This window comes from Mandrillus leucophaeus, unplaced genomic scaffold (genome assembly GCF_000951045.1).
Source record: "Mandrillus leucophaeus isolate KB7577 unplaced genomic scaffold, Mleu.le_1.0 Scaffold231, whole genome shotgun sequence".
Lineage (NCBI taxonomy): Eukaryota > Metazoa > Chordata > Mammalia > Primates > Cercopithecidae > Mandrillus > Mandrillus leucophaeus.
In genome coordinates this window covers 1,260,574-1,288,379 of record NW_012102377.1, presented here as the reverse complement: position 1 = coordinate 1,288,379, position 27,806 = coordinate 1,260,574, and the positions used below count along the sequence as shown (strand labels likewise).

General features: G+C 39.4%; 1 protein-coding gene across 2 annotated transcripts in view; it reads left to right on the top strand.

Annotated features, from left to right (window-relative positions):
* The window catches only part of EHHADH (enoyl-CoA, hydratase/3-hydroxyacyl CoA dehydrogenase), a 72,403-nt gene that overhangs the window by 24,121 nt on the left and 20,476 nt on the right, over positions 1-27,806 (top strand). For both annotated transcript variants that reach the window (XM_011981870.1, XM_011981869.1), the window contains exons 3-5: positions 2,478-2,650; positions 7,050-7,161; positions 17,221-17,325. In XM_011981870.1, the coding sequence (XP_011837260.1) occupies positions 2,588-2,650; positions 7,050-7,161; positions 17,221-17,325 (280 nt within the window). In that variant the 5' untranslated portion in view covers positions 2,478-2,587. The remainder of the gene's footprint in view (positions 1-2,477; positions 2,651-7,049; positions 7,162-17,220; positions 17,326-27,806) is intronic.

Here is a 27,806-nt window from a genome sequence, read left to right as displayed (position 1 = left end):
GCTACTCAGGGGTCAGGGACCCACTTGAGCAGGCAGTCTGCCCGTTCTCAGATCTCAACCTCCATGCTGGGAGATCCACTGCTCTCTTCAAAGCTATCAGACAGGGGCATTTACCTCTGCCGAGGTTTCTGCTGCTTTTTGTTTAGCTATGCCCTGTCCCCAGAGGAGTAGTCTACAGAGGCAGGCCGACCTCCTTGTGCTGTAGTGGGCTCCACCCAATTCGAGCTTCCCAGTGGCTTTGTTTACCTACTTGGGCCTCAGCAATGGTGGGCGCCCCTCCCCTAGCCTTGCTGCCACCTTGCAGTTAGATCTCAGATTTCTGTGCTAGCAATGAGGGAGGCTCTGTGGGTGTGGGACCCTCCAGGCCAGGTGTGGGATATAATCTCTTGGTGTGCCATTTGCTAAGACCCTTGGTAAAGCGCAGTATTAGGGTGGGAGTTACCCGATTTTCCAGGTGTTGTGTGTCTCAGTTTCCCTTGGCTAGGAAAAGGGATTCCCTTCCCCCTTGCACTTTCTAGGTGAGGCGGTTTCTTCAGCTCTCACTGGTCGGGCTGCACCAGCTGACTAGCACTGATTGTCCGGCACTCCCCATTGAGATGAACCTGGTACCTCAGTTGAAAATGCAGAAATCACCTGTCTTCTGTGTCACTCACACTGGGAGCTAGAGGCTGGAGCTGTTCCTATTTGGCCATCTTGGGTGCGCCCAACAGTGTTTTTTTTTTTTTAATTTAAATTTTAATTTTAATTTTTTTTGAGACGGTGTCTTGCTCTGTCACCCAGGCTGGAGTGCAGTGGCGCAATCTCGGCTCACTGCAAGCTCTGGCTCCCAGGTTCCTGCCATTCTCCTGCGTCAGCCTCCTGAGTAGCTGGGACTACAGGCGCTCGCCACCACACCTGGCTAATTTTTTTGGTATTTTTAGTAGAGACAGGGTTTCACTGTGTTTGCCAGGATGGTCTCGATCTCCCAACCTCTTGATTCACCCACCTCGGCCTCCCATAGTGCTGGGATTACAGGTGTGAGCCACCATGCTTGGCCTAGTGTTTTCAAGGAATAGATAATGCTGTAGGAAAAAGCTTACTATGTATAATATTATATGAAAATAGGAAAATATAAAAATGATTTTACAGTATGCTCTAAATCAACTGTCCTCAACCTTTTTGGTACCAGGGACTGGTTTCATTGAAGACAGTTTTTCCATGGACAGGGGTAGGGGGTGGGGGTGCAGTCCTGGGAGAGTGGGGGGGCAGGGATGGTTCGGGGATGAAACTGTTCCACCTCAGATCATCAGGCATTAGATTCTCATAAGGAGAGCACAACCTAGATCCCTTACTTGTGCAGTTCACAATAGGGTTCACGCTCCTGTGAGAATTTAATGCCACTACTAATCTGACAGAAGGCAGAGCTCAGGTGGTAATGCTCACTCACCCATGCGGAAAAAAACTAAGAATTCCCCAAAATATTAAATTATGGCTGTATGGTGATATTTAGGGTGATCTTCATGTTCTTTTTAATTTTGTGTGGTTTTCAAGTTTTCCATAATACATGTTATTTTTATAATCAGGAAAAGCAATAAATATTATTTTTATTTTATTTATTTATTTTTTTGAGATGGAGTCTTTCTCTGTCACTCAGGCTGGAGTGCCGTGATGCAATCTCGGCTCACTGCAAGCTCTGGTTCCCGGGTTCACACCATTCTCCTGCCTCAGCCTCCTGAGAAGCTGGGACTACAGACACCCGCCACCACGCGCGGCTAATTTTTTGTATGTTTTAGTAGAGACGGGGTTTCACCATGTTAGCCAGGATGGTCTCAAACTCTAGACCTCAAGTGATGTGCCCGCCTCAGCCTCCCAAAGTGCTGGGATTACAGGCATGAGCCACCACACCCGGCCAATAAATATTATTTTTATTGAAGATAAAAATCTATTACAAAAACATAATTCTAAGCTGATTGACTAACATATAACTCATAAATATGTATATATGTTACCCTGATATTTGATATTGTAATGACTCATGCCCTTAACAAAGATATGGAGCTAAGTTGCTGTGAATAGGGTTGATTAACAATATCACATATATGAAAATGAGAGGGGCTCACTCAATCTCAGAATAATGATCTTTGGAGGAGAATCTCTATTCCCCTTTTCTGAGATTCTTAATTTTTTTAAAGATAGAATTACTACTTACTATATGGAAAGATAGATTTTAGAAAATTACAGAATTTCTGGTAAAGATTGGAGGATTTTCTCTCATAGCATTCTACATTCTCCAATATACTTGTTTTCAGCCAAGGATGAAGTGTAAGGGCCCAAAGAGGTCTGAGACTTTTTAAGAGTCATCAGGAACTCTTAAAAAAAATTAAGAAATAAATAAAAGAAATTAAAAAAATTTTTAAAGAGTATCAGGTAACTTACTGCTAGATAACAATGCCCATGTATTTCTCAACTCTGTTTTCTCCTTGTTTTTGTGCCCTTAGGTGCTGATATTCATGGCTTCAGCGCTCCTAGGACATTTGGCTTAACACTGGGACATGTAGTAGATGAAATACAGAGAAATGTGAAGCCTGTGGTGGCAGCAATCCAAGGCATGGCTTTTGGAGGGGGACTAGAGCTGGCCCTGAGCTGTCACTATAGGATTGCCCATACAGAGGTAACAACCAAGGCTCTATATAGTGGCTGATGTGTGGGGCTTTTCTTTAGGGCAAACTCTAAATGTAGTCATACGTATTAGAGGTTATTATTTTATTTTATTTATTTATTTTTTGAGACGGAGTCTCACTGTCTTCCAGACTGGAGTGCAGTGGTGTGATCTCGGCTCCCTGCAACCTCCACCTCCCGAGTTCAAGCAGTTCTCCTGCCTTAGCCTCCCTAGAAACTGGGACTACAGACACGCTATCATGCCCAGCAAATTTTTGTATTTTTAGTAGAGACAGGGTTTCACCATGTTGACCAGGCTGGTCTCAAACTCCTGACCTCAGGTGACCACCTGCCTCAGCTTCCCAAAGTGCTTGGATTACAGGCATGAGCACTGGACCCAGCCCAGAGGTGATAATTTTGAATGCTTAGCTTACTGATTAACCACTTCAGCTGTCATGTACCAGTACAATGGTACTAATTGTTAAAATGTTCAAACACTTCACTTCCATTCTGGTAAGTAAACACCTGCTACTGTGAGCCCTCTGTCTCCTTATTTCCCTTAACCTTAGCCCTAGGGCCTTTCTATGATCCATCAACTATAGGGGAACTCCTGAGTCAATAGAGAGCCCCAAGACTCTACCTCCAGTACTATGACCCATATCAGGTTTCACTGATGCAGTGCTCATGCAGTATGACGTATTAAATATGTTGGCTGTCACTTCTAAGTATACATTTAAATACTTCTTTGATAACTCAAAGATTTCTGTTTCATGGTCCCTTATAATTATCAGTACCTAATAAGATGAATTTCTATTGGAAAATAGCACAAAACTAGTAAATATGGGGAAATTTCTGGAAATAGGTTTAATTTAGGCTATTAGACAAGTCAGATGAGGTCTATGATACCACTGCATATCGCGGTATATATAATGGTAGCATTTTTGTAATTAATATATTTTTCTAATGATAAAAATAATGTTCATTATTCTACTAAACTAGAAAACATAAGAAAGTATACAGATGTAAACTAAAATCATAATAAACTCACAGTTCAGAAATAACCCCTATTAACATTCTATTTCATTCTAGTCTTTTTTGTATGTAATTTTTTTCTTAGTTTCTTTTTCCTTTGAAAAACATCCTTTAAAAAAAAAGGACATTGGCCAGTGCGGTGGCTCGTGCCTGTAATCCCAGCACTTTGAGAGGCTGAGGTGGGCAGATCACAAGGTCAGGAGATTGAGACCATCCTGGCCAACATGATGAAACCCCGTCGCTACTAAAGATACAAAAATTAGCTGGGCATGCTGGCATGCGCCTGTAGTCCCAGCTACTCAGGAGGCTGAGGCAGGAGAATCACTTGAACCTGGGAGTTGGAGGTTGCAGTAAGCCGAGATCGCGCCATTGCACTCCAGCCTGGTGACAGAACGAGTCTCCATCTCAAAACAAACAAACAACAACCAAAAAAACCACATTTGGGTTTTTATTGTATTTAGTTTATACTGTATTTTTATACTATCATATTTAACCCATTATTACATATTCTTTACTCTGCCAATCTCTGTCTTTTGATTAGAGAACTTAATATACTTATATTTAATGTAATTATTGATAAGGAAGAACATACTTCTGCCATTTTGCTATTTGTTTTCTATGCTTTTTGGTTTTTTTGTTCAATTCTTCCGTTACTGCTTGCATTTCTGTTAAATGGAAAAGTGTACCCTTGTAACTTTCTTGCTGTTTATTTTACTATATATATTTTTAGTTATTTTCTTAGTGGTGGTTAACTTGGTGATTACAATTAGCATCTTAATTTATGACAATCTGGTTCAGATTATTACTGAATTTTAATAATATACAAAAAATTTGCTCCTCTGTAGCCTCCATAACTTGCCCCTTTATGCTATTATTGTCACAAGTTATATCTTTATAAGTTATGTACCACTTAACATAGATTTATCATTATTGCTTTACACAGTGGTCCTAAATCAGATAAGAAAAAGAAGAATTACAAATGAAAAATACATTATTACTGTCTTTTCTGTTTACCCATGTAGTTACTCTTTATCAGTGTTCTTTATTTCTTCATGTGAATTCAAGTTACTGTCTCATGTCTTTTCATTACAGCCTGAAGTATTTCTTATAGGGCAAATATACTAACAACAACATCAGTTTTTCTTTATCTGGAAATGTGTTAATTTTGCCTTCATTTTCAAAGGATAGTTTTGTTCAATATAGAATTCTTGACTGACAGTTGTTTTCTTTCAGCACTTTGTATATGTCATTTCATGCCTTCTGACCTCTGTGGCTTCTGAAGAGAAATCATGTTAATCTTCTGGTAAATATTCTTTAAAAATATCATTATAGGCTGAGCACAGTGACTCACGCCTGTAATCCCAACACTTTGGGAGGCTGAGGCAGGCGGATCACCTGAGGTCAGGAGTTCAAGACCAGCCTGACCAACATGGAGAAACCCCGTCTTTACTAAAAATACAAAATTAGCTGGGCGTAGTGGCACATGCCTGTAATCCCAGCTACTCAGGAGGCTGAGGCAGGAGAATCACTTGAACCCGGGAGATGGAAGTTGCAGTGAGCCGAGATTGCACCATTGTACTCCAGCCTGGGCAACAAGAGCGAAACTCTGTCTCAAAAAAAAAAAAAAATCATTGTAAGTGGTGGCATAATATTCGATCATATAGCTATACAAGTATTTATTTAACCATTTCCCAATGGTGTTTTAAGTTTTATAAATGCTTATAAATAAATACACATATATGTCCTAAGTACTCCTTTTCTGTATCCCTCTTACCATAACCTTCTGTACCCTGAGTGCAGATCTGAGTTTCTAGCAATAAGTAAAGAGGTAGAGATGGGCAGTGATAGAAAGAATGGTGATTGACTGTTAAGAAAACCTCATGTAAGAGAGACCTCACATATGTGAGGTGTTTTGGAACTGCTGAAATTACAATCTGGGCAAATGGCAGTCTGCATTTAAGTACCCTCTTCTCACCCTTGTACCTGTAAATGGCTAACAGATCCTTAGCCACTTTTAAATGGAATGGCCAAGAAAGGCAATGTAATGAAGGACTCAAGCTCACCTTCCTGTCCAGACTGAGATTACTGTCTGACTTTCTTTTTAAAAAAAAACAGCCTTTTTGAGATGTAATTTGCATACCATACAATTAAAGTGTACAATCCAGTGGTATATGAGTATATTCTCAGAGTTGTGCAACCATTATCATAGTAAATTTTAAAACATTTTATCACCCCAAAAAGAAACCTTGTAACTTTTAGCAGTAATCCTCCATCACCTTCTCCTGCTATCCTAAACACCCACTAATCTACTTTCTGTCTCTATAGATTTGCCTATTCTGTATATTTCATATAAACAGAATCATACAATATGTGGTCTCCTGTGATTGACTTTGTTTTTAGCATGTTTTCAAGGTTCATCCACGTTGTAGCATGAATCAGTTCTTTATTAATATTGCTGAATAATATTCCATTGTATGGATGTACCACCTTTCATTTATCCACTAATCATGGATGAACATTTGGGCTGCTTCTACTTTTTTGGCTTTTATGAACCATGATGCCATGAAAATTTGTATACAAGATTTTTGTGGGCATATGTTTTCATTTCTCTTGGGCATATACCCATGAATGGATTTGATGGGTCATATGGTAACTTTGTGTTTAACATTTAAGGAACTGCCAGATTGTTTTCCAAAGTGTCTACTCTGTTTTATATTCCCCCTAGCAATGTATGAGGGTTCTGTATTCTCCATATCCTCTCCAACACCTGTTATTGTCTGTCATTTTTTTAAATAGCCGTCTTAGTTGGTATAAAGTGTTATCTTGTAGTTTTGATTTGAATTCCTCTGATGGCTAATAATATTGAGCATCTTTTCAAGTGCTTACTGGCCATTTGTAGCTCTTCTTTGGAGAAATGTCTATCCAGATCCTTTGCCCATTTTTGACTGGTTACTTGTCTTTTATTATTGATTTGTAAAGTTCTTTATATATTCCAGATAAAAATCCTATATCAGATATATAATTTGTAAGTATTCGCTCCCATTCTGTGCGTTGTCTTTTCACTTTCTGATTCTTGCAGGACTCCAGAAAGTTGTTTCCAGAGAATATTATTTTTGTTGGCTGAGACAAGTCATAATACAGTCAGAGCATAAATATGTAAGAAGCTAAAAATGTGTTTCAACATGAAGAGTTAGGGACAGCACAGCTCTGTTTATGCTGTTAATTAAAGAAAAGGATGTGCACTGATTTGCCCTGTAGAAATCTTGCTGAATTCAATGAAACTACGCTTTTGAGAATACAGGAAATCCAGGGAAATGCTTGCCTCAACTCTGAACATACCATCTCATTCTAATGGCCTTTATGCCTTCAATCTTTGATAGGCCCAAGTTGGCTTACCAGAAGTTACACTGGGACTTCTCCCTGGTGCAAGAGGAACCCAGCTTCTCCCCAGACTCATTGGAGTTCCTGCTGCACTTGACTTAATTACCTCAGGTCAGTATAGACCTTGGGAACAACTGTCTAGATTAGTGTGAAGAATTGGACTAGGATTTAGAAAAATTCTGGCTTAACTACCTACTTCCTATGTAACTGTGAAAGCATTCCTGGACTTCTTGGCCTGGTCAATTTTCTGATTTGTAATATGGAGAAATACCTTTCTGAGCTTCTCAGATGTTATCGTGAAGATCAAATGTGAGAATCTTTTAAATGAAAGTGCATGTGAAGAGCAAATCAAATTTAGGATTTTATTTCAGTTCAAGTGACTATTCATAAACACTGGTGTTCACATAGAGTGCATTATATTCAGAACTAATTTAGAAATTGTAATATAGGCCGGGCGCGGTGGCTCATGCCTGTAATCCCAGCACTTTGGGAGGCTGAGATGGGCAGATCACTTGAGGTCAGGAGTTGGAAACCAGCATGGTGAAACCTCATCTCTAATAAATACAAAAAGAATTACCCAGGAATGGCGGCAGGCACCTGTAATCCCAGCTACTTGGGAGACTGAGGCAGGAGAATCGCTTGAACCCAGGAGGCAGAGGTTGCAGTGAGCTGAGATCACACCACTGCACTCCAGTCTGGGCCACAGAGCAAGACTCCATCTAAAAAAAAATTGTAATATAAACGAGAAAATCATAATTTTCAAGGTATGTTTTCAAATTTTATATGAAAATGACTAAATTTTTCATTTGCAAGTATTAAGATATTAGTTAGAAATGCAAGTTGTTCTTTTTATTTTCTTTTTTTTTTTGAGACGGAGTTTCGTTCTTGTTGCCCAGGCTGGAGTGCAGTGGCATTATCTTGGCTCACGGCAACCTCCGCCTCCCGGGTTCAAGTGATTCTCCTGCCTCAGCCTCCTGAGTAGCTGGGATTACAGGCATGTGCCACCTTGCCCGACTAGTTTTGTACTTTTAGTAGAGACAGGGTTTCTCCATGTTGGTCAGGCTGGTCTCGAACTCCTGACCTCAGGTGATCCGCCCGCCTCAGCCTCCGAAAGTGCTGGGATTACAGGCGTGAGTCACTGCACCCGGCTGGCCCAGTGCTTTTTAAGTTGTTCTTTTTCATAGAGAATGTGAACACTGCAACACTAGACAACACTTAGAGACCCTGGATTTACTATATATGTGTGTGTGTGTGTGTGTGTGTGTATTTTTTTTCTTTGAGATGGAGTCTCACTCTGTCGCCAGGCTGGAGTGCAGTGGTATGATCTCTGCTCACTGCACCCTCTGCCTCCTGGGTTCAAGTGATTCTCCTGCCTCAGATTTACCATATATTTGTTTGCAAGATGTGAATGAAACTTTCAGTTGAGGTAAGTTTAGAAGAAAGAATGTATACAACAATATACTTCAAACAGACATAACTAATAATAAGAATTTAGGTCAGTCATTTTACTTTTCTGTGCCTTATTTTCTTTATAAATATGCATAGGAATAGTACCTACCATGTGGTGGTGTGGTGAAAATTGGAAAAGTTAATATATACAGTGTCCTTAGGACAGTCTTCCACATGGTAATAACTCCATAATTGTTAGATATATATTATTATTATTATTTATTATTTATTTGAGATGGAGTTTTGCTCTTGTTGCCCAGGCTGGAGTGCAATGGAGCGATCTTGACTCACTGCAACATCCACCTCCCGAGTTCAAACAGTTCTCCTGCCTCAGCCTCCTGAGTAGCTGAAATTACAGGCATGTGCCTCCACATCTGGCTAATTTTTGTATTTTTAGTAGAGACAGGGTTTCACCATGTTGGCCAGGCTGGTCTTGAACTCCTGACCTCAGATGATCCACCTGCCTCAGCCTCCCAAAGTGCTGGGATTACAGGCGTGAGCCACCGCACCTGGCCTGGAGGATCTACTTTCAAGATGACCCAGTCACATGGATGACTGGATGCTGTTGACCTTGGCAGGAGGCTTCCTTTCCTATGTACGGGGACCTCTCCATAGAGCTTCCTGAGTATTCGCACAACGTGACAGCTCACTTCCTCTAGAATAAGTGACCTAAGAGAGAAAGCAAGGCAAAAGCCATAGTGTCTTTTATGACCTAGCATTAGAGTCATATGCCATCTTTTCTAAACTCTCCTATTGGCTATGCAGGTCTTCTCTATTCAATATGGGAGGAAACTTGAATACCAAGAGGTTAGACTTGCTGGGGGTCACTCTGGAGACTATCCACCACAACTGAATACACACACATATGCCTACCTATTATATAATTTATATATATATAATATATATATATAAAATCAGGTGGAGATAAGTGCTAAGAAAACACAAAACAGGAAGGGGGAGATATAAAATGTTAGGAATGGGAGGTGAATTAATATTTTAGGTAGGATAGCTAGAAAAGCCTTCTCTACAAAATGACACCTGAATAAAGATCTGAAGAAGATAAGGAAGCTTGTTATGCCAATATCTGGAGGAAGGAATCCCACATAGAGAAAATAGCAAGTACAAAGCCCTGAGGCAGGGACATGCTTAGAATGTTCAAAGAACAGCAAGAAGGTCAATGGTCAATGTAGCTGGAATGAAATGAGTCAGGGGAAAAGTACTAGGGGATGAAGCCATATCTTATTGGGCTTGGAAGGTTATAGAAAGAACTTTGACTTTTCTTGTGACTGAGGAAGAAAGGCATTGGAGTGTTTCGAGCAGAGGAGTAACATGCTCTCACTTAGGTTTTTTTAAAAAAAATCACTCTGACTGTTGAAAATATACTAATCGGAGACAAGGACAAAAACAGGAAGACTGAGGGCTGCTATCATAATCCAAGGGAGAGAGATGGGGGCATGGATCTGAGTGGTAGCAATGTAACTCGTAAGATATGGTCAGATTCTGGAGATATTTTGAAGGTAGAGCCAATAGGATTTTGTGACAGAGCAGATACGAGATGTGAGAGAAAGAGGAGAGTCAAGGATGATCTAATGGCTGGAGTGAGTTGCTGGAAGGATGGTGCCATCACTAAGACTGGGATTTCTGCTGATGGAACAGGTTTTATGGAAATATCACAAGAGCTTCATTTGGGACATGTTAAGTTTGATAGGCATGTTACACATCCAAGTAGAGATGTCAAATAGACAATCGGATAGACAGGCCTGGGGTTTAGCAGAGAGAGGTCTTCTGAACTCCTCTAAGCCTCTGTTTTCTCATCAGTAAACAACCACATGGTTGTTTTAAGGAATAATGAAATAACATGACATGCTTCTGATATATAGTGCCTGTTAAACAGACCATATTTCATAAATGGTATCCAAATGGCCCCCGAAGATGTCCACATCTTAATTCGCAGAACCCGTGAATATATTATGTTACATTCAAAAAAGTCTTTGTACGTGTGATTACATTAAAGATCTTGAGAGGGAGATTACCCTGGACTATCTAGCTCAGCCCATTTTATCACAAGCATCCTTATAACAGGGAAGCAGGAGGGCAGAGAAGAAAGAAGACGCTATGTGCTGGCTTTGAAGACGGGGGGAGAGGTCACAAGCCAAGTAATGTAGGCAGCTTCTAGAACCTGGAAAAGACAAGGAAAACATTCTTTCTTACAGCCTCCAGAAGGAACACCTTCTGCTGACCTAGACTTTTGACATCTTAAACTATAAGATAGTAAATGTGTGTTTTAAGCCTCTAAGTTTGTGGTAATTTGTTACAGCAGTAATATGCTACTAATATGAAAGCTGTTAGTAATCACGATATTCACAATCCTGCTTTGGTTTGGAAAATATTTTTTTTTTCTCTCTTTTTTTTTTTTTTTTTTGGTGACAGGGTCTCATTCTGTCTCCCACGCTGGAGTGCAGTGGCATGATCTCAGCTCACTGCAACCTCCACCTCCCGGGTTCAAGTGATTCTCCTGCCTCAGCCTCCCTAGTAACTGGGATTACAGGCACGTGCCACCACTCCCAGCTAATTTTTCGTATTTTTAGTAGAGACAAGGTTTCACCATGTTGACCAGGCTGGTCCCGAACTACTAACCTCAGGTGAGCCACCCGCCTCGACCTCCCAAAATGCTGGGATTACAGGCGTGAGTCACTGTGCCCGGCTGAAAATCTTGTTTTTCTAAGAAAGGATGTTAAAGAAAGATATTAAATTGTGAAAGTTGAAGATTCCCTACTGATGTGAAAGAGGGAAAAAAGTGCCAACTTTGTAGGCACTGTTCCCATAGGAAATTAATGAGTAAATAGATTTAGGTGGCTAACCCTTTCTGATCTTCTGAAATCCGTAAGAGAGGTAATTCTGGAAAGTAGAGTGATTACAACAGCAATCTTCTCCACAATTTCCTTAAAATGCCATCTGAAAATGAAGGAATCTTTAGCATTAACCACAGAGGATATGCCTGATCATATTGCAGTTCATTCCCTGATGTTCTCTGTCCAATCAGCTGACAGGACTACAGTGTCCTGCTCCTCTTTCTGTTTTATTTTCTAGGCGCTGTCCTCTTTGTTCACAGAAAAGCATAGAAAGCTCTGCTGTATTCTCATAAAGCTTGGCCCCAGCCCTGATGAGTTACTCTATACTCATTCACAGGACAGGCTTTGAGCTCTAGACTTTGGTGGGATACCTCTGACTACCCAGAATACTTGAGGGGGGAAGAGGAATTGGGAGTAACATCTTTATCCTGCTTGCCTTTTAGCTCTAGGTCCAGGTGGGTTTTCTCTGTATTTTTTTTAGTACTAGCACCTCAAGGCTCTCAGGCAGAAATAATTAATATCAGCAAATATTGTTAAAAGAAACAGACACACAAAAATTCTTAAAACTAAAACAACTGCAACCCTAAAACCTACGAAAATATTTTATGACTTAAAAAAATGAAATGTAAATGTGAATCTACTTAAGCGTTAAAGAAAACAAAAAAGTTTAGAAAACTCACATTATTCTAAATTAGAAAAGAAGATATTTTATTAAATAAGAGCACCATATTTAAAATCAAAACCTTAGCCAAAATAATTTCTTTTTGAAGTAATAAAAAGATGTGATAGGATAGATTACAAAATCAACAACATAGAGGATAAAAAGAGACACATCTAGAGAATTCAGAAGAATTTAGCAAAAAGATAAATAAAATGTAAATAAAGATAGCAGACATGGAAGATATATAACAGAGGTCTCTGCTTTGAATAATAAGTGCTCCCAAAGCACAAGGCAAAATGAAAGCAATAACCAAAAGAAAAAAATAGAAGAAATTCTTCAGACATTGAATAGCATCAGAGATTGTACTTTAACTAGCATGCCATTTTCTTGGAAAAACTGATGAGGAGATAATTCTTTGATATGTCTTGGTAAAGATTTTAAACATCCAGAAAATGGAATCCTGCAAGCTTCCAAAGGATAAAAACAAAACAAAAGGTTACTTTCAAAGGAACTAAAATTATACCAGCCACAAGTAAATGCTATGGAACATTCACATACTAGGATGCTATGTAATATTTATGAAGAATGATTATCTAAATCGCAAGATTCTTAAAGTGTGGTCCAGGGACTCTTGGGTATGGCCTAAGACCTTTACAGGGTCCTTGAGATCAGATCTATTTTCATAATAATAAGACATTACTTGCCTTTCTCACAAATGTGTAGTGGAATTTTCCAGAGACTGTAATATGCTGTGTGATATCACAACAGATTGAATGCAGAAGCAACAGGAGAATAAGAATGCAGCTGTCTTCTGTTAAATCAGACAGTAAATAACTTTGCAAAAATTTAAAACAATTATACTCTTCTCACTAATTTTTAAATTTTTATATAATTATTATTGCATAAAAACATGTATGCTAACATGCAGTGAGTTTATTATTTTAAAATGAACTAATAAAGAAACATTTTTAAAGCTTGCAGTGATTTTTGTTTTTGTTCTTGTTTTTTTTTGAGATGGTATCTCCCACTGTCGCCTAGGCTGGAGTGCAATGGCACAATCTCGGCTCACTGCAGCCTCCGCCTCCCAGGTTCAAGCAATTATCCTGCTTCAGCCTCCAAAGTAGCTGGGACTACAGGCTCGCGCCACACCCAGCTAATTTTTGTATTTTTAGTAGAAACGGGGGACGGGGGGCACCATGTTGGCCAGGCTGGTCTCAAACTCCTGACCTCAGGTGATCCGCCTGCCTTGGCCTCCCAAAGTGCTGGGATTACAGGTGTGAGTCACAGCATCTAGCCTTGTAATTTCAACACCCAGACAAAAGCTTGCAGTTTTAATTTCTAATACAGTAAATATTGATAGATATAACCTATATAAACAAAAACTTTTTGGAGTTCTCCATAATTTTTAAGAGGGCAAAGGGGTCCTAAGACCCCTTCGAGAACTGCCAGTAGAAATCCACATCTTTTGACATAGAAACCATGATATAAAATTGTGCATACATTAGCCAAATTAGAAAATAATGTGAGGCGGGCCAGGCACCATGGCTCACGCCTGTAATCCCAGCACTTTGGGAGGCCAAGGCGGGTGGATCACCTGAGGTCAGGAGTTTGATAACAGCCTGGTCAACATGGTAAAACCCCATCTCCATTAAAAATACAAAAAAGTAGCCGGGGGTGGTGGCATGCACCTGTAGTACCAGCTACTTGGGAGGCTGAGGCAGGAGAATCACTTGAACCTGGGAGGCAGAGGTTGCAGTGAGCCGAGATTGTACCACTGCACTCCAGCCTGGGTGACAGTGAGACTCTGTCTCAAAAGAAAAAGAAAAAAACAAAAGAAAAGAAAATATTGTGAGGCTATATGCATTAAAAATGGCTTTTTTCTTTTAAATGGGGGGATGATTTTATAAATCTGTAGTGTAGCGTATAAAAGGAGAGAAAGTCCAGAAATATGACATTTATTTCCTTCAATAAATCAAGTAGATATTGTTTTAATTTACAATGGTATAATAAGTACAGTTTAAAGAATGTGAACTATTTTAAGTATTTAATGTCAAATTCATAAAAGGATGCTTAGGATCTAACATACTTCAGAAATTCAAAGCACATGAGACAATTTATTGTGCAAAAGATAAAATAGGAAGCAAAGAAGCCTAAAATATAGGAGGAAATCATAATAGTGTGAAATGAGTCTGTAAATTTGAGGGTTTACAGAAACTTAAAGCATGTGGGGGAATACTGAATAATTTTGTGGCCCTATTTGCAGTATTGCCTGAAACCAAGATTATTGGAAGAAATCAGGAAAACTGGCTTTGACAAAAAGAAATAAAACGAACTAGGATTGGCCTTTTCCCAAAGCACTGCTTAAAGAAATATCACTATTTTTAACATGCAGAAAAGAGGTAAAAACAGTAAGAATATGATGGGGTTTTGATTTGCATAGAAAAGGTCACAGTGAATTAGAAGAGAGCTAACATTAGAATTATACACCTGTCTTTTTGAGTAGTCTGCACAATTTTAGGAAAACTTGAATATGACATTTGGAAAGAGTTCCATGTGGAAAAAAATTTTAAAGGTTAGGAAAGAAGCTATCAAGAAAATTGGAGAAAATTGAGATTACTTAGGTTGGAGAAGAGAACTCTCAGCCTCAGTTCCCTTAGGGCACACAGGGTTCTTATCAGAGCACATTGGACAGTGGTTGTCATCTACACTTATGGTGTCATAAGAAAAAACAAATTTAAATTACAGCCTAAGAATCTGGATTGGATATACAGAGCCATGTCTTTAGATCCTTAGTTCTTCGAAACAGGATAAAAGTCCAGCTACGCATCATTTAACAACGAGATATATTCTGAGAAATGATCATTACATGAGTTTGTTGTTATGTGACCATCATGGTTTACTTACACAAACCTAGATGGTATAGCCTACTACACACCTAGGCTATATGGTGTAGCCTATTGTTCCTAGGCTACAAACCTATACAGCATGTTACTTTACTGAATACTGTAGACATTTGTAACATAATGGAAAGTATTTGTGTATCTAAACACATCTAAACATAGAAGAGGTACAGTAAAAATATGATACTATAATCATATGGGACCACCATCATATATGTGTTGTTGACAGAAATGTTATATGGTGTATGACTGTACTTGGAATCCCATTGACTCTGTTAGAATAGTAGTGATAGTCTTCCAATTTTGTGAAATCCAAGCCAGAAGAAATCATTACAGCTAAAGAAATTTGTAGTCCATCTGGGAGTAGCTCACATTCTCCCTGCTTAGTTGACCTCAAAATCCTTTTGTAATAGTATCCAGGTTTCCATGTTCCATTTTGTGTTTGCTTGGTTCCCTTAACCTGGGTAGGCTGTTCACCCTCTACTTACCAAAATGATTTTATACACAGGATACTTGACCCCGGAAACTACTTATGTACTTCCTACCCTACTCCTTACTCCAGGAGGAGGTCTGAAAGCCTGTTTTCAGAAATACTTCCAGAAAACTGCCCAAATACTGCTTTTCAAAGAGACACCTACCAAAACAAAAAAAAAATCACCGGACTTTCTGTCCAATCAAGAAAACTCATTTGTAGTTCTCTGAAGCACTAATAAGAACCAGGAACGTAAGGTTTGTCTCCGATGGCATCCACCAACACTGTAAGTGCAGTGAAGACTGTGGAACTGTTGCCACCAAGACAGATTTGATGGTTGCTTTTCAGAAGGCAAGATGGTACTGGCAAGAAAGCAAGCGGTGTGTCACTGTCTCCTTCCCTCTGACCCTGGGATAGGGGATGCTGATGTCCCCTACCTCTTACCTCAGAATATGCCAATCAAATTGCATATTTACAATGGGTGAAGAACTGTCAAGGCAAATTTAGGAACGGCGCAAACCTTCATCAAACTTCTATATCCCCTATTGCTGACATTCTGTACTGGAGGATGCCAATGGTATGACTGGATGCTAAGTGTACCAGCACCACCACTGCCAGACACTAGATGTTGGCAGCTGTAAAATGAGGTTTAACCTGTTGCTGCTGCTTAGTGTCACTCACTGCAAGCTAAAAACCCTCAACAGAGCACTAGGTTCACTAACTGGGGTCATGAGCCACACTCCAGCTGCCACAGTCAAATTGTCAATTGTCTAATCATCTGTGTCCTTTTCAGCTTCTGTAGTAGGAGGCAGGGCTTCAAAGCCTACACAATAGCAATTCCACAAACTAAGGGAAGAGTTGAGATGCTGGGTAGCCAAAAACTGGCAGAAGTCCATCCCATTTGTCCTATGTAATTTTAATTATACCTTATAGAATGTCAATTTATTTATTTTTCTCATTGAGCTAACTATATTTATGTCTGGGAACTATCTTTTTTTATTTTTTCTCTCTTTTTTATTGTTTTTGTTTTTGGAGATGGAGTCTAACTCTGTTGCCCAGGCTGGAGTGCAGTGGTGTGATCTCAGCCCACTGTACTCTCCACCTCCTGGGTTCAAGTGATTCTCCTGCCTTAGCCTCCTGAGTAGCTGGGATTACAGGTGCCCACCACCATGCCCAGCTAATTTTTGTATTTTTAGTAGAGACAGGGTTTCACCATGTTGGCCAGGCTGGTCTCGAACTCCTGACCTCAGTTGATCTGCCCACCTCAGCCTCCCAAAGTGCTGGGATTACAGGCGTGAACCACCGTGCCTGGTCTTTTTTTTTTTTTTTTTTTTTTTTTTTGTTAAACCAACCACAGCCAGTGGTGTATGCTAGGGATAAGATAGATACTATATATTACTCTGCTGCTACTACTTCTGTTATTATTATCAAAAACTAAACATCTCACTTTTCTATAGAGTTCTATAGAGATTTGTAGTTCATAAAGTACTTCTGTAGAGAGTTATAGAATATAAAGAGAATCTATTATTCTCACTTAATACTCAGAATTACTGAGATAAGCATAATTATTGCCATTTGCTGATGAGGAAATGGTGGTCCTGGTGCAGTTCTTCATGATCACACAAATAGTGGAAAGTAGAGCTGGAGCTTGAATCCAAGTTTCCTGGTTACCTTGGTGGTGATCTTTCTACTCTCAGTCAATGTGGTTCTTACTTACCTTATTCAATAGTAGATATTTACATCCAGACAGACAGCCTTTCCTACTAGAGAGAGTAATGCTTTTTGCTTTAATCTTACATTGTTCTTTGATTGTTTTGTTGTTGTTGTTTATTTCAGGAAGACATATTTTAGCAGGTGAAGCACTCGAGCTGGGCATTCTAGATAAAGTTGTGAACTCAGACCCGGTTGAAGAAGCAATCAGATTTGCTCAGAGAGTTTCAGGTAAGAAAATAATAAAAATAGCCAAAGACTGTAAACAAGATACATGTTCATTTAAATAAGGAACTCCTAAATATCTTACGGTACATCCATGTGATGAAATATGATACTGCTTAAAAATGAATGAGAAACTGTTTGTACTGATATGGTATAAAGCCCATGATACATTATTAAGTGAAAAAAGCATTATTGTATATAGTGGTTTGCCACTGGTATAACACAAAGGAGGGGTGGGATAGAACATAGGGAAAATGTATATATCTAACTGTTTATGCATAAAACATTTCTGAAGAGATTCACAAGAAATGTTTAATGGCTGCCTCTGGGAAGAGGGCTGGTCAGCCAGCAGAAGCTACTGGAAGGAGACTTTTCACTGTTTACCTTGCTGTAGCTTTTTAAATTTTTTATCACATGAATGTTTTTCCTATTAAAAAAGAAGGACTCCTCCATAACTCATTTTATGAGGTCAGCATCATCCTGATACCAAAACCTGCCAGAGATACAACAAAAAAACAAAACTTCAGGCCAATATCCCTGATGAACATTAATGCAAAAATTCTCAATAAAATACTGGCAAACTAGGCCAGGCATAGTGGCTCACACCTGTAATCCCTTGGGAGGCCGAGGCGGGTGGATCACTTGAGTTCAGGAGTTCGAGATCAGCCTGGCCAACATGGTGAAACCCTGTCTCTACTAAAAATACAAAAATTAGCTGGGCATGGTGGTGCACACCCTGTAATCCTAGGTACTTGGGAGACTGAGGCATGAGAATTGCTTGAACCCAGGAGGCAGAGATTGCAGTAAGCTGAGATTGTTCATCCAGCCTGGGTGACAGAGTGAGACTCCATCTCAATTAAAAATATATATATATATTTACTGGCAAAATGAATCCAGCATCACATCAAACAGCTTATCCACCACAATCAAGTTGGCTTCATACCCGGGATGCAAGGCTGGTTCAACATACACAAATCAATAAACATAATTTATCACATAAACAGAACTTGACAAAAACCACACGATTATCTCAATAGATGCAGAAAAGGACTTTGATAAAATTCAACATCCCTTCATGTTAAAAACGCTCAATAAACTAGGTGTTGATGGAACACACCTCAAAATAATAAGAGCCATTTATGACAAACCCACAGGCAATATTATACTGAGTGGGAAAAAGCCAGAAGCATTCCCTTTGAAAACCGGCACAAGAGAAGGATGCCCTCTCTCACCACTCCTATTCAACATAGTATTGGAAGTTCTAGCCAGGGCAATCAGGCAAGAGAAAGAAATAAAGAATATTCAAGGGCTGGGTGCAGTGGCTCCTGCCTGTAATCCCAGTACTTTGGGAGGCTAAGGTGAAGTCAAGAGTTCAAGACCAGCCTGGCCAACATGGTAAAACCCTGTCTCTACTAAAAATACAGAAATTAGCCGGGCATGGTGGCAGGTGCCTGTAATCCTAGCTACTTGGGAGGCTGAAGCAGGAGAATTGCTTGAACTTGGGAAGCAGAGATTGCAGTCAGCCGAGATCATGCCACTGCACTCCAGCCTGGTTGACAGAGCGAGACTTCTTCTCAAAGAGAAAAGGTATTCAATTAGGAAGAGGGGAAGTCATCTCTATTTGCAGATGACATGATCCTATATCTAGAAAACCCCATCTTCTGAGCCCAAAAGTTTCTTAAGCTGATAAGCAACTTCAGCAAAGTCTGAGGATACAAAATCAATGTGCAAACATCACAAGCATTCCTATATACTAATAGTAGACAAGCAGAGAGCCAAATCATGAATGAACTCCCATTCACGATTGCTACAAAGAGAATAAAATACCTAGGAATACAGCTAACAAGGGAAGTGAAGGACGTCTTCAAGGAGAACTACAAACCACTGCTAAAGGAAATCGGAGAGGGCACAAACAAATGGAAAAACATTCCATACTCGTGGACAGGAAGAATCAATATTGTGAAAATGGTCATACTGCCCAAAGTAATATATAGATTCAATGCTATTCTCATTAAATTACCATTCACATTTTTCACAGAATTAGAAAAAAAAAAAAAACTACTTTAAAATTCATATGGAACCCAAAAAGAGCCCATATAGCCAAGATAATCCTAAGCGAAAACGAAAAGAACAAAGCTGGAGGCATCACACTACCAACTTCAAACTATACAACAAGGCTATAGTAGCCAAAACAACATAGTACTGTACAAAAACAGAAACATAGACCAATGGAACAGAATAGAGAACTCAGAAATAAGTCCGCACATCTGCAACCATCTGATCTTCAACAAACCTGACAAAAACAAGCAGTGGAGAAAGGATTCCCTATTTAATAAACGGTGCTGGGAGAACTGGCTAGCCATATGCAGAAAATTGAAACTGGACCCTTTCCTAACATCTTATACAAAAATTAACTCAAGATGGATTAAAGACTTAAGTATAAAACTTAAAGCTGTAAAAACCCTAGAAGAAAATCTAGGCAATACCATTCGGGACACAGGTATGGGCAAAGATTTCATGATTAAAACATCAAAAGCAACTGCAACGAAAGCTAAAATTAACAAATGGGATCTAATTAAACTGAAGAACTTCTGCACAGCAAAAGAAACTATCATCAGAGTGAACAGACTGCCTACAGAATGGGAGAAAATGTTTGCAATCTATCCATCTGAAAAAGGTCTAATATCCAGAATCTACAAGGACCTTAAACAAATTTACAAGAAGAAAACAAACAACCCCATTAAAGAGTGAGCAAAGGACATGAACAGACACTTCTCAAAAGAAGACATTTATGCAGCCAACAAATGTGAAAAACAGCTCAACATCACTGATCGTTAGAGAAATACAAATTTAAACCACAATGAGATACCATCTCATGCTGATTATTAAATGGTGATTATTAAAGTCATGAAACAACAGATAGATGCTGGTGAGGCTGTGGAGAAATAGGATTGCTTTTACACTGTTGGTGGGAATATAAATTAGTTCAACCATTGTGGACGAACAGTGTGGCAATTCACCAAAGACCTAGAACCAGAAATACCATTTGACCCAGCAATCCCATTACTGGGTATATACTGAAAGGGATATAAATCATTGTATATTATAAAGATACATGCATGTGTACATTCCAGCACTATTCACAATAGCAAAGACATGGAATCAACCCAAATGCCCATCAATGATAGACTGGATAAAGAAAATGTGGTACGTATACACCATGGAATACTGTGTAGCCATAAAAAGGAGTGAGATCATGTCCTTTACAGGGACATAGATGGAGCTGGAAGACATCATCCTTAGTAAACTAATGCAGGAACAGAAAACGAGATGCCGCATCCTCTCACTTATAAGTGGGAGCTGAGCAATGAGAACGCATGGACGCAGGGAGGGGAACAACACACACTGGGGGTTGTCAGCAGTGGGGGAGGGGGAGGAAGAGCATCACGATAAATACCTAATGGATGCTGGGCTTAATATCTAGGTGATGGGTTGATAGGTGCAGCAAATCGCCATGGCACATGTTTACCTATGTAACAAAACTGCACATTCTGCACAGGTATCCCGGAACATAAAGTAAAATTTAAAAAAGACATTAAAACGACCAACCAGACAAACACCTCAGTAGATTGAAGACAGGCTGTGCTAGTCTGTTGTATTGCTATAAAGAAAATCCTGGCCGGGCGCAGTGGCTCACGCCTGTAATCCCAGCACTTTGGGAGGCCGAGGCGGGCGGATCACGAGGTCAGGAGATTGAGACCATCCTGGCTAACATAGTGAAACCCCGTCTCTACTAAAAAATACAAAAAATTAACCAGGCGTGGTGCCGGGCGCCTGTAGTCCCAGCTACTCGGGAGGCTGAGGCAGGAGAATGGCGTAAACCCGGGAGGCGGAGCTTGCAGTGAGCCGAGATCGCACCACCGCACTCCAGCCTGGGCGACAGAGCGAGACTCCGTCTCAAAAAAAAAAAAAAAAAAAAAATCCTGAGGCTGGGTAATTTATAAAGAAAAAAGGTTTAATTGGCTTCTGTTCTGCAGGGTGTACAGGCATGGTACCAGCATCTGCTCAGCTCCTGGTGAGGTCTCAGAGCTTTTACCCATGGTTGAAGGTGAAGCAGGAATAGACACGTCATATGGCAACAGAGCAAGAGAGAGAAGTGTGGAGGTCCCAACCTCTTTTTTTTGTTTGTTTTTTGAGACGGAGTCCTGCTGTGTTGCCCAGGCTGGAGTGCAGTGGCGTGATCTTGGCTCACCACAACCTCTGCCTCCTGGGTTCAAGTGATTCTGCCTCAGCAGCCCGAGTAGCTAGGACTACAGACGCACACCACCATGCTGGTTAATTTTTGTATTTTTAGTAGAGACGAGGTTTCACCATGTTGGCCAGGCTGATCTCAACTCCTGACCTCGTGATCTGCCCATCTCGGCCTCCCAAAGTGCTGGGATTACAGGCATGAGCCACCATGCCCGGCCTCAAACTCTTTTAAACAAGCTGATCCCTCATCAACTGAGTGAAAACTCCCTTATCACCAAGGGGATGGTACTAAACCGTTCCTGAGGGATCAGCTTCCATGACCCAATAACCTCCCACCAGGCTCCCACCTCAAACAGTGGGGATCACATTTTAACATGAGATTTGGAGGGGACACACATCCAAACCATATCACAGGCTCTGTAATTTACTGCAGCAAAGCTGTGGACCTTGAGAACTTCTGTCTCTGCAAACTGAATTATGTCCTTCTCTCAGTGATTTCTTACTTTATGGACTGGGGATGTTCCTTTCAGAGTTCTTTCAGTGGCACTCCTAGAGTTTTTTTGTTTGTTTGTTTGTTTGTTTTTAAACAGTTTATTTTCAGTCTATGGAGGTTGTCAGCTTTAAATGAGCAAGAAGGAGACGGTAAAAATGGCCGGAAAAAAATAATTGGGAAGAGTATTGGGTCACAGGCAGAACAGAGTGCTGATCTCCCGCTTGGTGGCAGGCGATGGCCCAGTGTCATTCAAAGGCATTCTTTTGAAGGAGTCATTCTTTTGTTGACCCTGGCAGAGACCAAACACTTTCCTGAAATAATCTTTCTTTCTTGTGGCTCTAGCCAGTTACTGTTTCAATGTGAAAGTAAAAGCTTGAACTGGAGAGGTGAGGAACAATGGGGAGAAAATAATGGAAGCCCCTAAAGAGAATCAGCAAGTCCTTGCCCAAATAGAAATAAATTTCCTACTGTTTTTCTCTGCCTTTCAGGCAACCTTCACTGTATTTTCATCACCGTGCTTCCCAAGGGGGTTTGTTGTTTTGTTAGAAGTCACTTGATAGACACACAGCAAAGGCTATTTGCATTTGGAGGTCCCTAAATGATTCTTTGGTTTGCTAAAGATAGACCCATGTCTGTCATTCACATCTGTAGTTTTAGTTTGTAAAGGTCTCAATTTAAACAGGAAGTTCTTTTCCTTAAGTGATTTCCCTAGATTCTGATTTGAGAATTAAGTTACTTCAAGAAATAGATGAGGTTCATGATCTAGGAGACCTGGATTCAAGTCTCAACCTTAGCTACATTTATAAAATGGTCTGATTACACTTTATTTTATTGACAATTTAAAATTAATTTTAAACATTAAATTAAACATTTTTACTTTATAAAACTTACCAAGTAGTGTTTAATCTTAATGACATTACACAGTTTGTCCACTTGGTGGCATCCAAATATTGAGGCACCATTTGCTTTAAACCTGTAATTCGCCTTTTAACACTTCAGGGCTTTAGACAATTATGTATTACTATTTTAAATTATAATCATGAAGACCATGTAGAAAAATGTAAAATTGTGATATAAAAATGTTTAGAATATAAATGTACATGTATTTGTAATTATATAGTATATAGTCATGTATAGAGTAATGATCATCATGATCTAGAGTATGTATGGTCACAGATACAAATGGAAAGGAAATAAGCAAAAATGAAAATGTTAGTTTTTCTCCAAAATTTCTTAAGTGATTATTGCTTTTGTTTTGTTTTATTCCCCGGCTTAGGATAAGTTAGTTTTCTCAAACATTTCTAAATTGTTTTTGGTTTTGTTTTTATTTTTTCCAGCTTTATTGAGGTGTAATTTCTACAAATAAAATTCATGCATTTTAAGGGGGGAGTTTGGTGAATTTTGGTAATTGTTTACAGTTATGTAACCATTGCCACAATCAAAATATAGTTCTATCACCCTCAAAAGGATTCTCATACCCCTTCCCCATAAATCCTTTTTTCTTCCGCTTGGCCACAGGCAACCAGTGACCTACTTTCTGTCATAGTTTTACAGTTTTTTTTAGAATTTCATATGGATGAAATCATGCAGTAGTATATAGTTTTCTGTGGCTGGCTTTATTTTGCATAATGTTTTTGAGAGCCATTCCTATTGTTGCATGCATTAATATTTTCTTCCTTTTAATTGACTTGTGTTCCACAGTGTGGGTAAACCACAATTTGTTTATCCATTATCAGTTGATGGACATTTAGGTTGTTTCCACTTTGGTCCTACACAAGTCTTTGTAGACATAGTTTTTCCTTTTTCTTGGGTAAATACCTGAGAATAGTGTTGCTGGGTTGTAAAGTGAGTGTACGCTTAACTCTTAAATGCTTTTTAAAATTTATTAACAAAAAAAAGTGATTTAAAAGACACTAATTTTTGCCAAACAGATAAGAACAGATGGAAAAAATACAGTGAGATTGAGTTTAAATAAGCTCTCATTAGAATGCTTATAATACATCCTATCTAGAAGGCAATTGGACAAATCACATATAGAGGCTTAAAATTACTCATACCTTTTGACTTAGTTTTTCTATTCTTAGGAATTTACCATAGAGAAATAATCACATAAATACACAAAGATTTGTATATAGTAATGCTCACTAAAGCTTTTCGATTATCATAAAATATTGGAAAGTCAAATATTTAGTTTTGGGAAATTAATTATGTAAAAACGATAATTTCAATGAACTAACTTCATTCAGCTATTACAACTTCCATTTTTAAAGAAAGTTGAAGAACTTGGAAAATTGCTTACATATAGTATTAAGAAGAAAACAGCCAGATAGAAAATTTTACAAGTGTGTGCTTGTGTTCTTATACATATTTGCATAAGGAAAAAGCTATAAGGCGATGTAACAAATTTTCAGTAGTGGTTGTGCTTGGGTAGTAGGTAATCTAGACTCTTGACTTGAAAAAAAATGATCTTTTCCTAATATCTGAGTCATTAAATTTACCCCCCCCAAAAAAGGGATGCCTTTGGGAGGCCAGTGTGGAAAGGATGCATTCTGTTAGAGAAAGGGGCTCGGGACTCGAGGTCAGGAGGGACAGAGCTCTCAGCCTTAGCTACATGGACCTTAACAAATCACCTTTGGGGCTTTATTTTATGTATTGGTAAAAGAAAGGGTTCAACAAAATTAGTTGGTTTCAAATCATGTTCTGAGACCTCACAGGGTACAGTGGTTGGGTGCCTAGTTATTTGTCCTTGCCACAACTCAAGCAAGGTTTTGGGGTGTAATGTCTGTTTTGGGGTTTAGTGATTAGAATCCTACGGAAACCCTAGGACTCTTACTGTTTTTCCTTTTTTAAATGAGTTCCACTGTTTGAAATCCTATGATTTCTTGGTGCTGCTTTGTATTAAACAAACACTAGAGATCAAGGTAGAGAAAAGGACAGATCAACCAAGGATTAACTCAGAATCTTATCTACATTTGCCATTTATTCTCTTACCAACTTTGTAGTTTAATGAGGCCTATTTATTTTGCCCTTCATTTTCATTTGAGGCCTTGTGCCTATCTTTTCTTTTTGTGCTTCCCCACTTTCCTCTTTTTTCTCTTTATTTTTCTTTTTCCTTTTTTTTTTTTGGAGACGGAGTTTCACTCTTGTTGCTCAGGCTGGAGTGCAATGACATGACCTTGGCTCACTGCAACCTCCGCCTCTCGGGTTCAAGTGATTCTCCTGCCTCAACCTCTGGAGTAGCTGGGATTACAGGCATGCGCCACCACACCCAGCTAATTTTTGTAATTTTAGTAGAGTCAGGGTTTCACCACGTTGGCCAGGCTGGTCTCAAACTCCTGACCTCAGGTGATCCACGGCCTCTGCCTCCCAAAGTGCTGGGATTACAGCTGTAAGCCACCACACCCAGCCTCTTTGTTTTAAATATAGTTTTTAGTGTGTGGTCATTTAGCAGAACAAAATTGATGGATTAACTTGAAGGAAAGTTTCCACAAAAATTCAATATGTTAATTACATTAAATATATATGCATTTATTAGAAATCTATAGTTATGGAAAGCTAGAGCAATTGTCTTGATCTAGAGCCATGGTCCTCAAACCTCACTGTGCATCAAAATTGCTTTTTGGTGGTCTTATTAAAACATAGATAGGGCCCCACTCATTACTTTCTGATTCATTTAATCTGGGGTGGGGCCCAAGAATTTGTATCTCTAACAAACATGCTTAGGTGATGTTGATGCAATCTCGGCTTACTGCAACCTCCGCCTTCCGGGTTCAAGCAGTTCTCCTGTCTCAGCCTCCCAAGTAACTAGGATTACAGGCACATGCCAGCACGCCCAGCTAATTTTTGTATTTTTAGTAGAGACGGGGTTTCACCATGTTGGCCAGGCTGGTCTCGAACTCCTGACCCCAAGTGATCCACCTGCCTCTCCCTCCTAAAGTGCTGGGATTACAGGTGTGAGCTACCGCACCTGGCTGCTATAGTCTTAAAGATATTTTTGTAAATCAGTTATGAAAGGCATGGTTAAAATACATACACATATGGTTGCACAACCTTGTGAATATTCTGAAAAACACTGAACTATACACTTTAAAGTGGGGACTTCTGTGTTATGCAAAGTCTGTCTCTGTTTTAAAAATACATGTAAAATTTTTGTGTTCCCTTTTCCCATTTGTAACAATATTCCAATTATTCAACCTATTCTCACTCCCACTGCTCAAATGTTTGCTTAAAAAAAAAAAAAAGAAGAAGAAGATGAAGAACGTTTATTTAGTTTCTACTTCTTATACAAAAGGAGGGAGAAAAGGGAATTTTCAGTGGTCAGTGTCCCAATCAGCACTTTTGGAACCAACTGTAGGTGGGAAGGGAGTGTACAAGGTTAACATACCTAAAACGCAATTTGGGACTTAGCTGCACATTCCTCTACAAACTTAACACTGTATCCTGGTGAGTTGAGTGTAGAAGTTCATTGGCTTTATGCATGTTAATGTTCGTATTCTATGAAGCCTCCCAGACTACTGCAGTGCAATGCATTCAGTAGTGCAATGCAGAATTACTTGGCCAAACCAGATTGCTTTGACTAAACCAGGGAGGGGAGGATCCTGTAAAATGCTATATATTTGCACATGCCTGTGGCTAGCAGCCTGCCTGTTTCTGAACTAAGAACTCCTGTTCTCATGTGCATGTTTCTGACATGACACTAAATGTGTGTGCTATTATTCAAAAACCAAGAGACTAGGCTCTCTCTTTCTCAACCTTCCCCAGCTGGAATGGGCACAGGGAATTATCTAACTGGGAGTCTCAGCTCTGGAACCTAATGCTCCGTTTTTGTCTCTGTAATGAACCCTGGTCCTGTTCCTGTGACTGTGCTGGGCTGTGTTAGCCACTTTTAACAATTCTAATTCTGCCTAAAGACCTTGGTCTATTTGTCCTTTTGGAGTTGTGGCTTTTAAAAAACCTTAGTGGTTTTATTTGTCTTTCTCTTCATTTTATCTTGTTCACTTTGTAATTTATTTTTGCTCTCTGTGAACATTTATATGAACATGTTTCAAAAGAGCAGAGTGACCTGTCTTACATAGGAGGCCTACGCACATGTCTAAATTGAGCTTCCTTTTTACTTGCTAGACAAGTTCTGTGGGTCACCTTCTTGAAGCCTGTTAGGGTACAGTTATTCTGTCTGTCCTTTGCAAAGCTTTTATGATGGACACAGCTTTCTGTTTATCAGGGTTAGAGAGAGAGAGAGAGAGACAGATTCCTTTATGTCTGTGTTCACGATTTCCGTGAACCCCTTGTTGAGTCTCTCTTTAGCCTAGGCAGAAAAAATCTTTTCTTGCCATTACAGCAGAAGAAGGGAAAATAATCACCTCCTTTTCTTCCTTCAGAAACATGACTCACTTATCTTTTTTATCAAACATGTCGTAGAATACCTCATAGAACTAAGACAAAATATGAGTGGGTCAAGGAAAGAATTCAATTAATAGTGTATTTGAATCACTGATTAGTTCCTTTCCTCCCCATTTCCCTGGGCAGCTAAGGCTGATGCTAACATGCTGACACTTGCCTCTCTTACTGTGTAGGTACTGCTGAGTGACTTGAAAACTACCAAGTATACAAGAAATACACTTTGAAAACAGCAGTACTTACAGACCCAAAGGGGAAATTCTGAATATCTTATAACCGAAGTTGTAAGATAACAGCCTCCTTAGTTATAGCTGCAGCAAGAAAGAGATAGGAAGTTGAGCAGGGA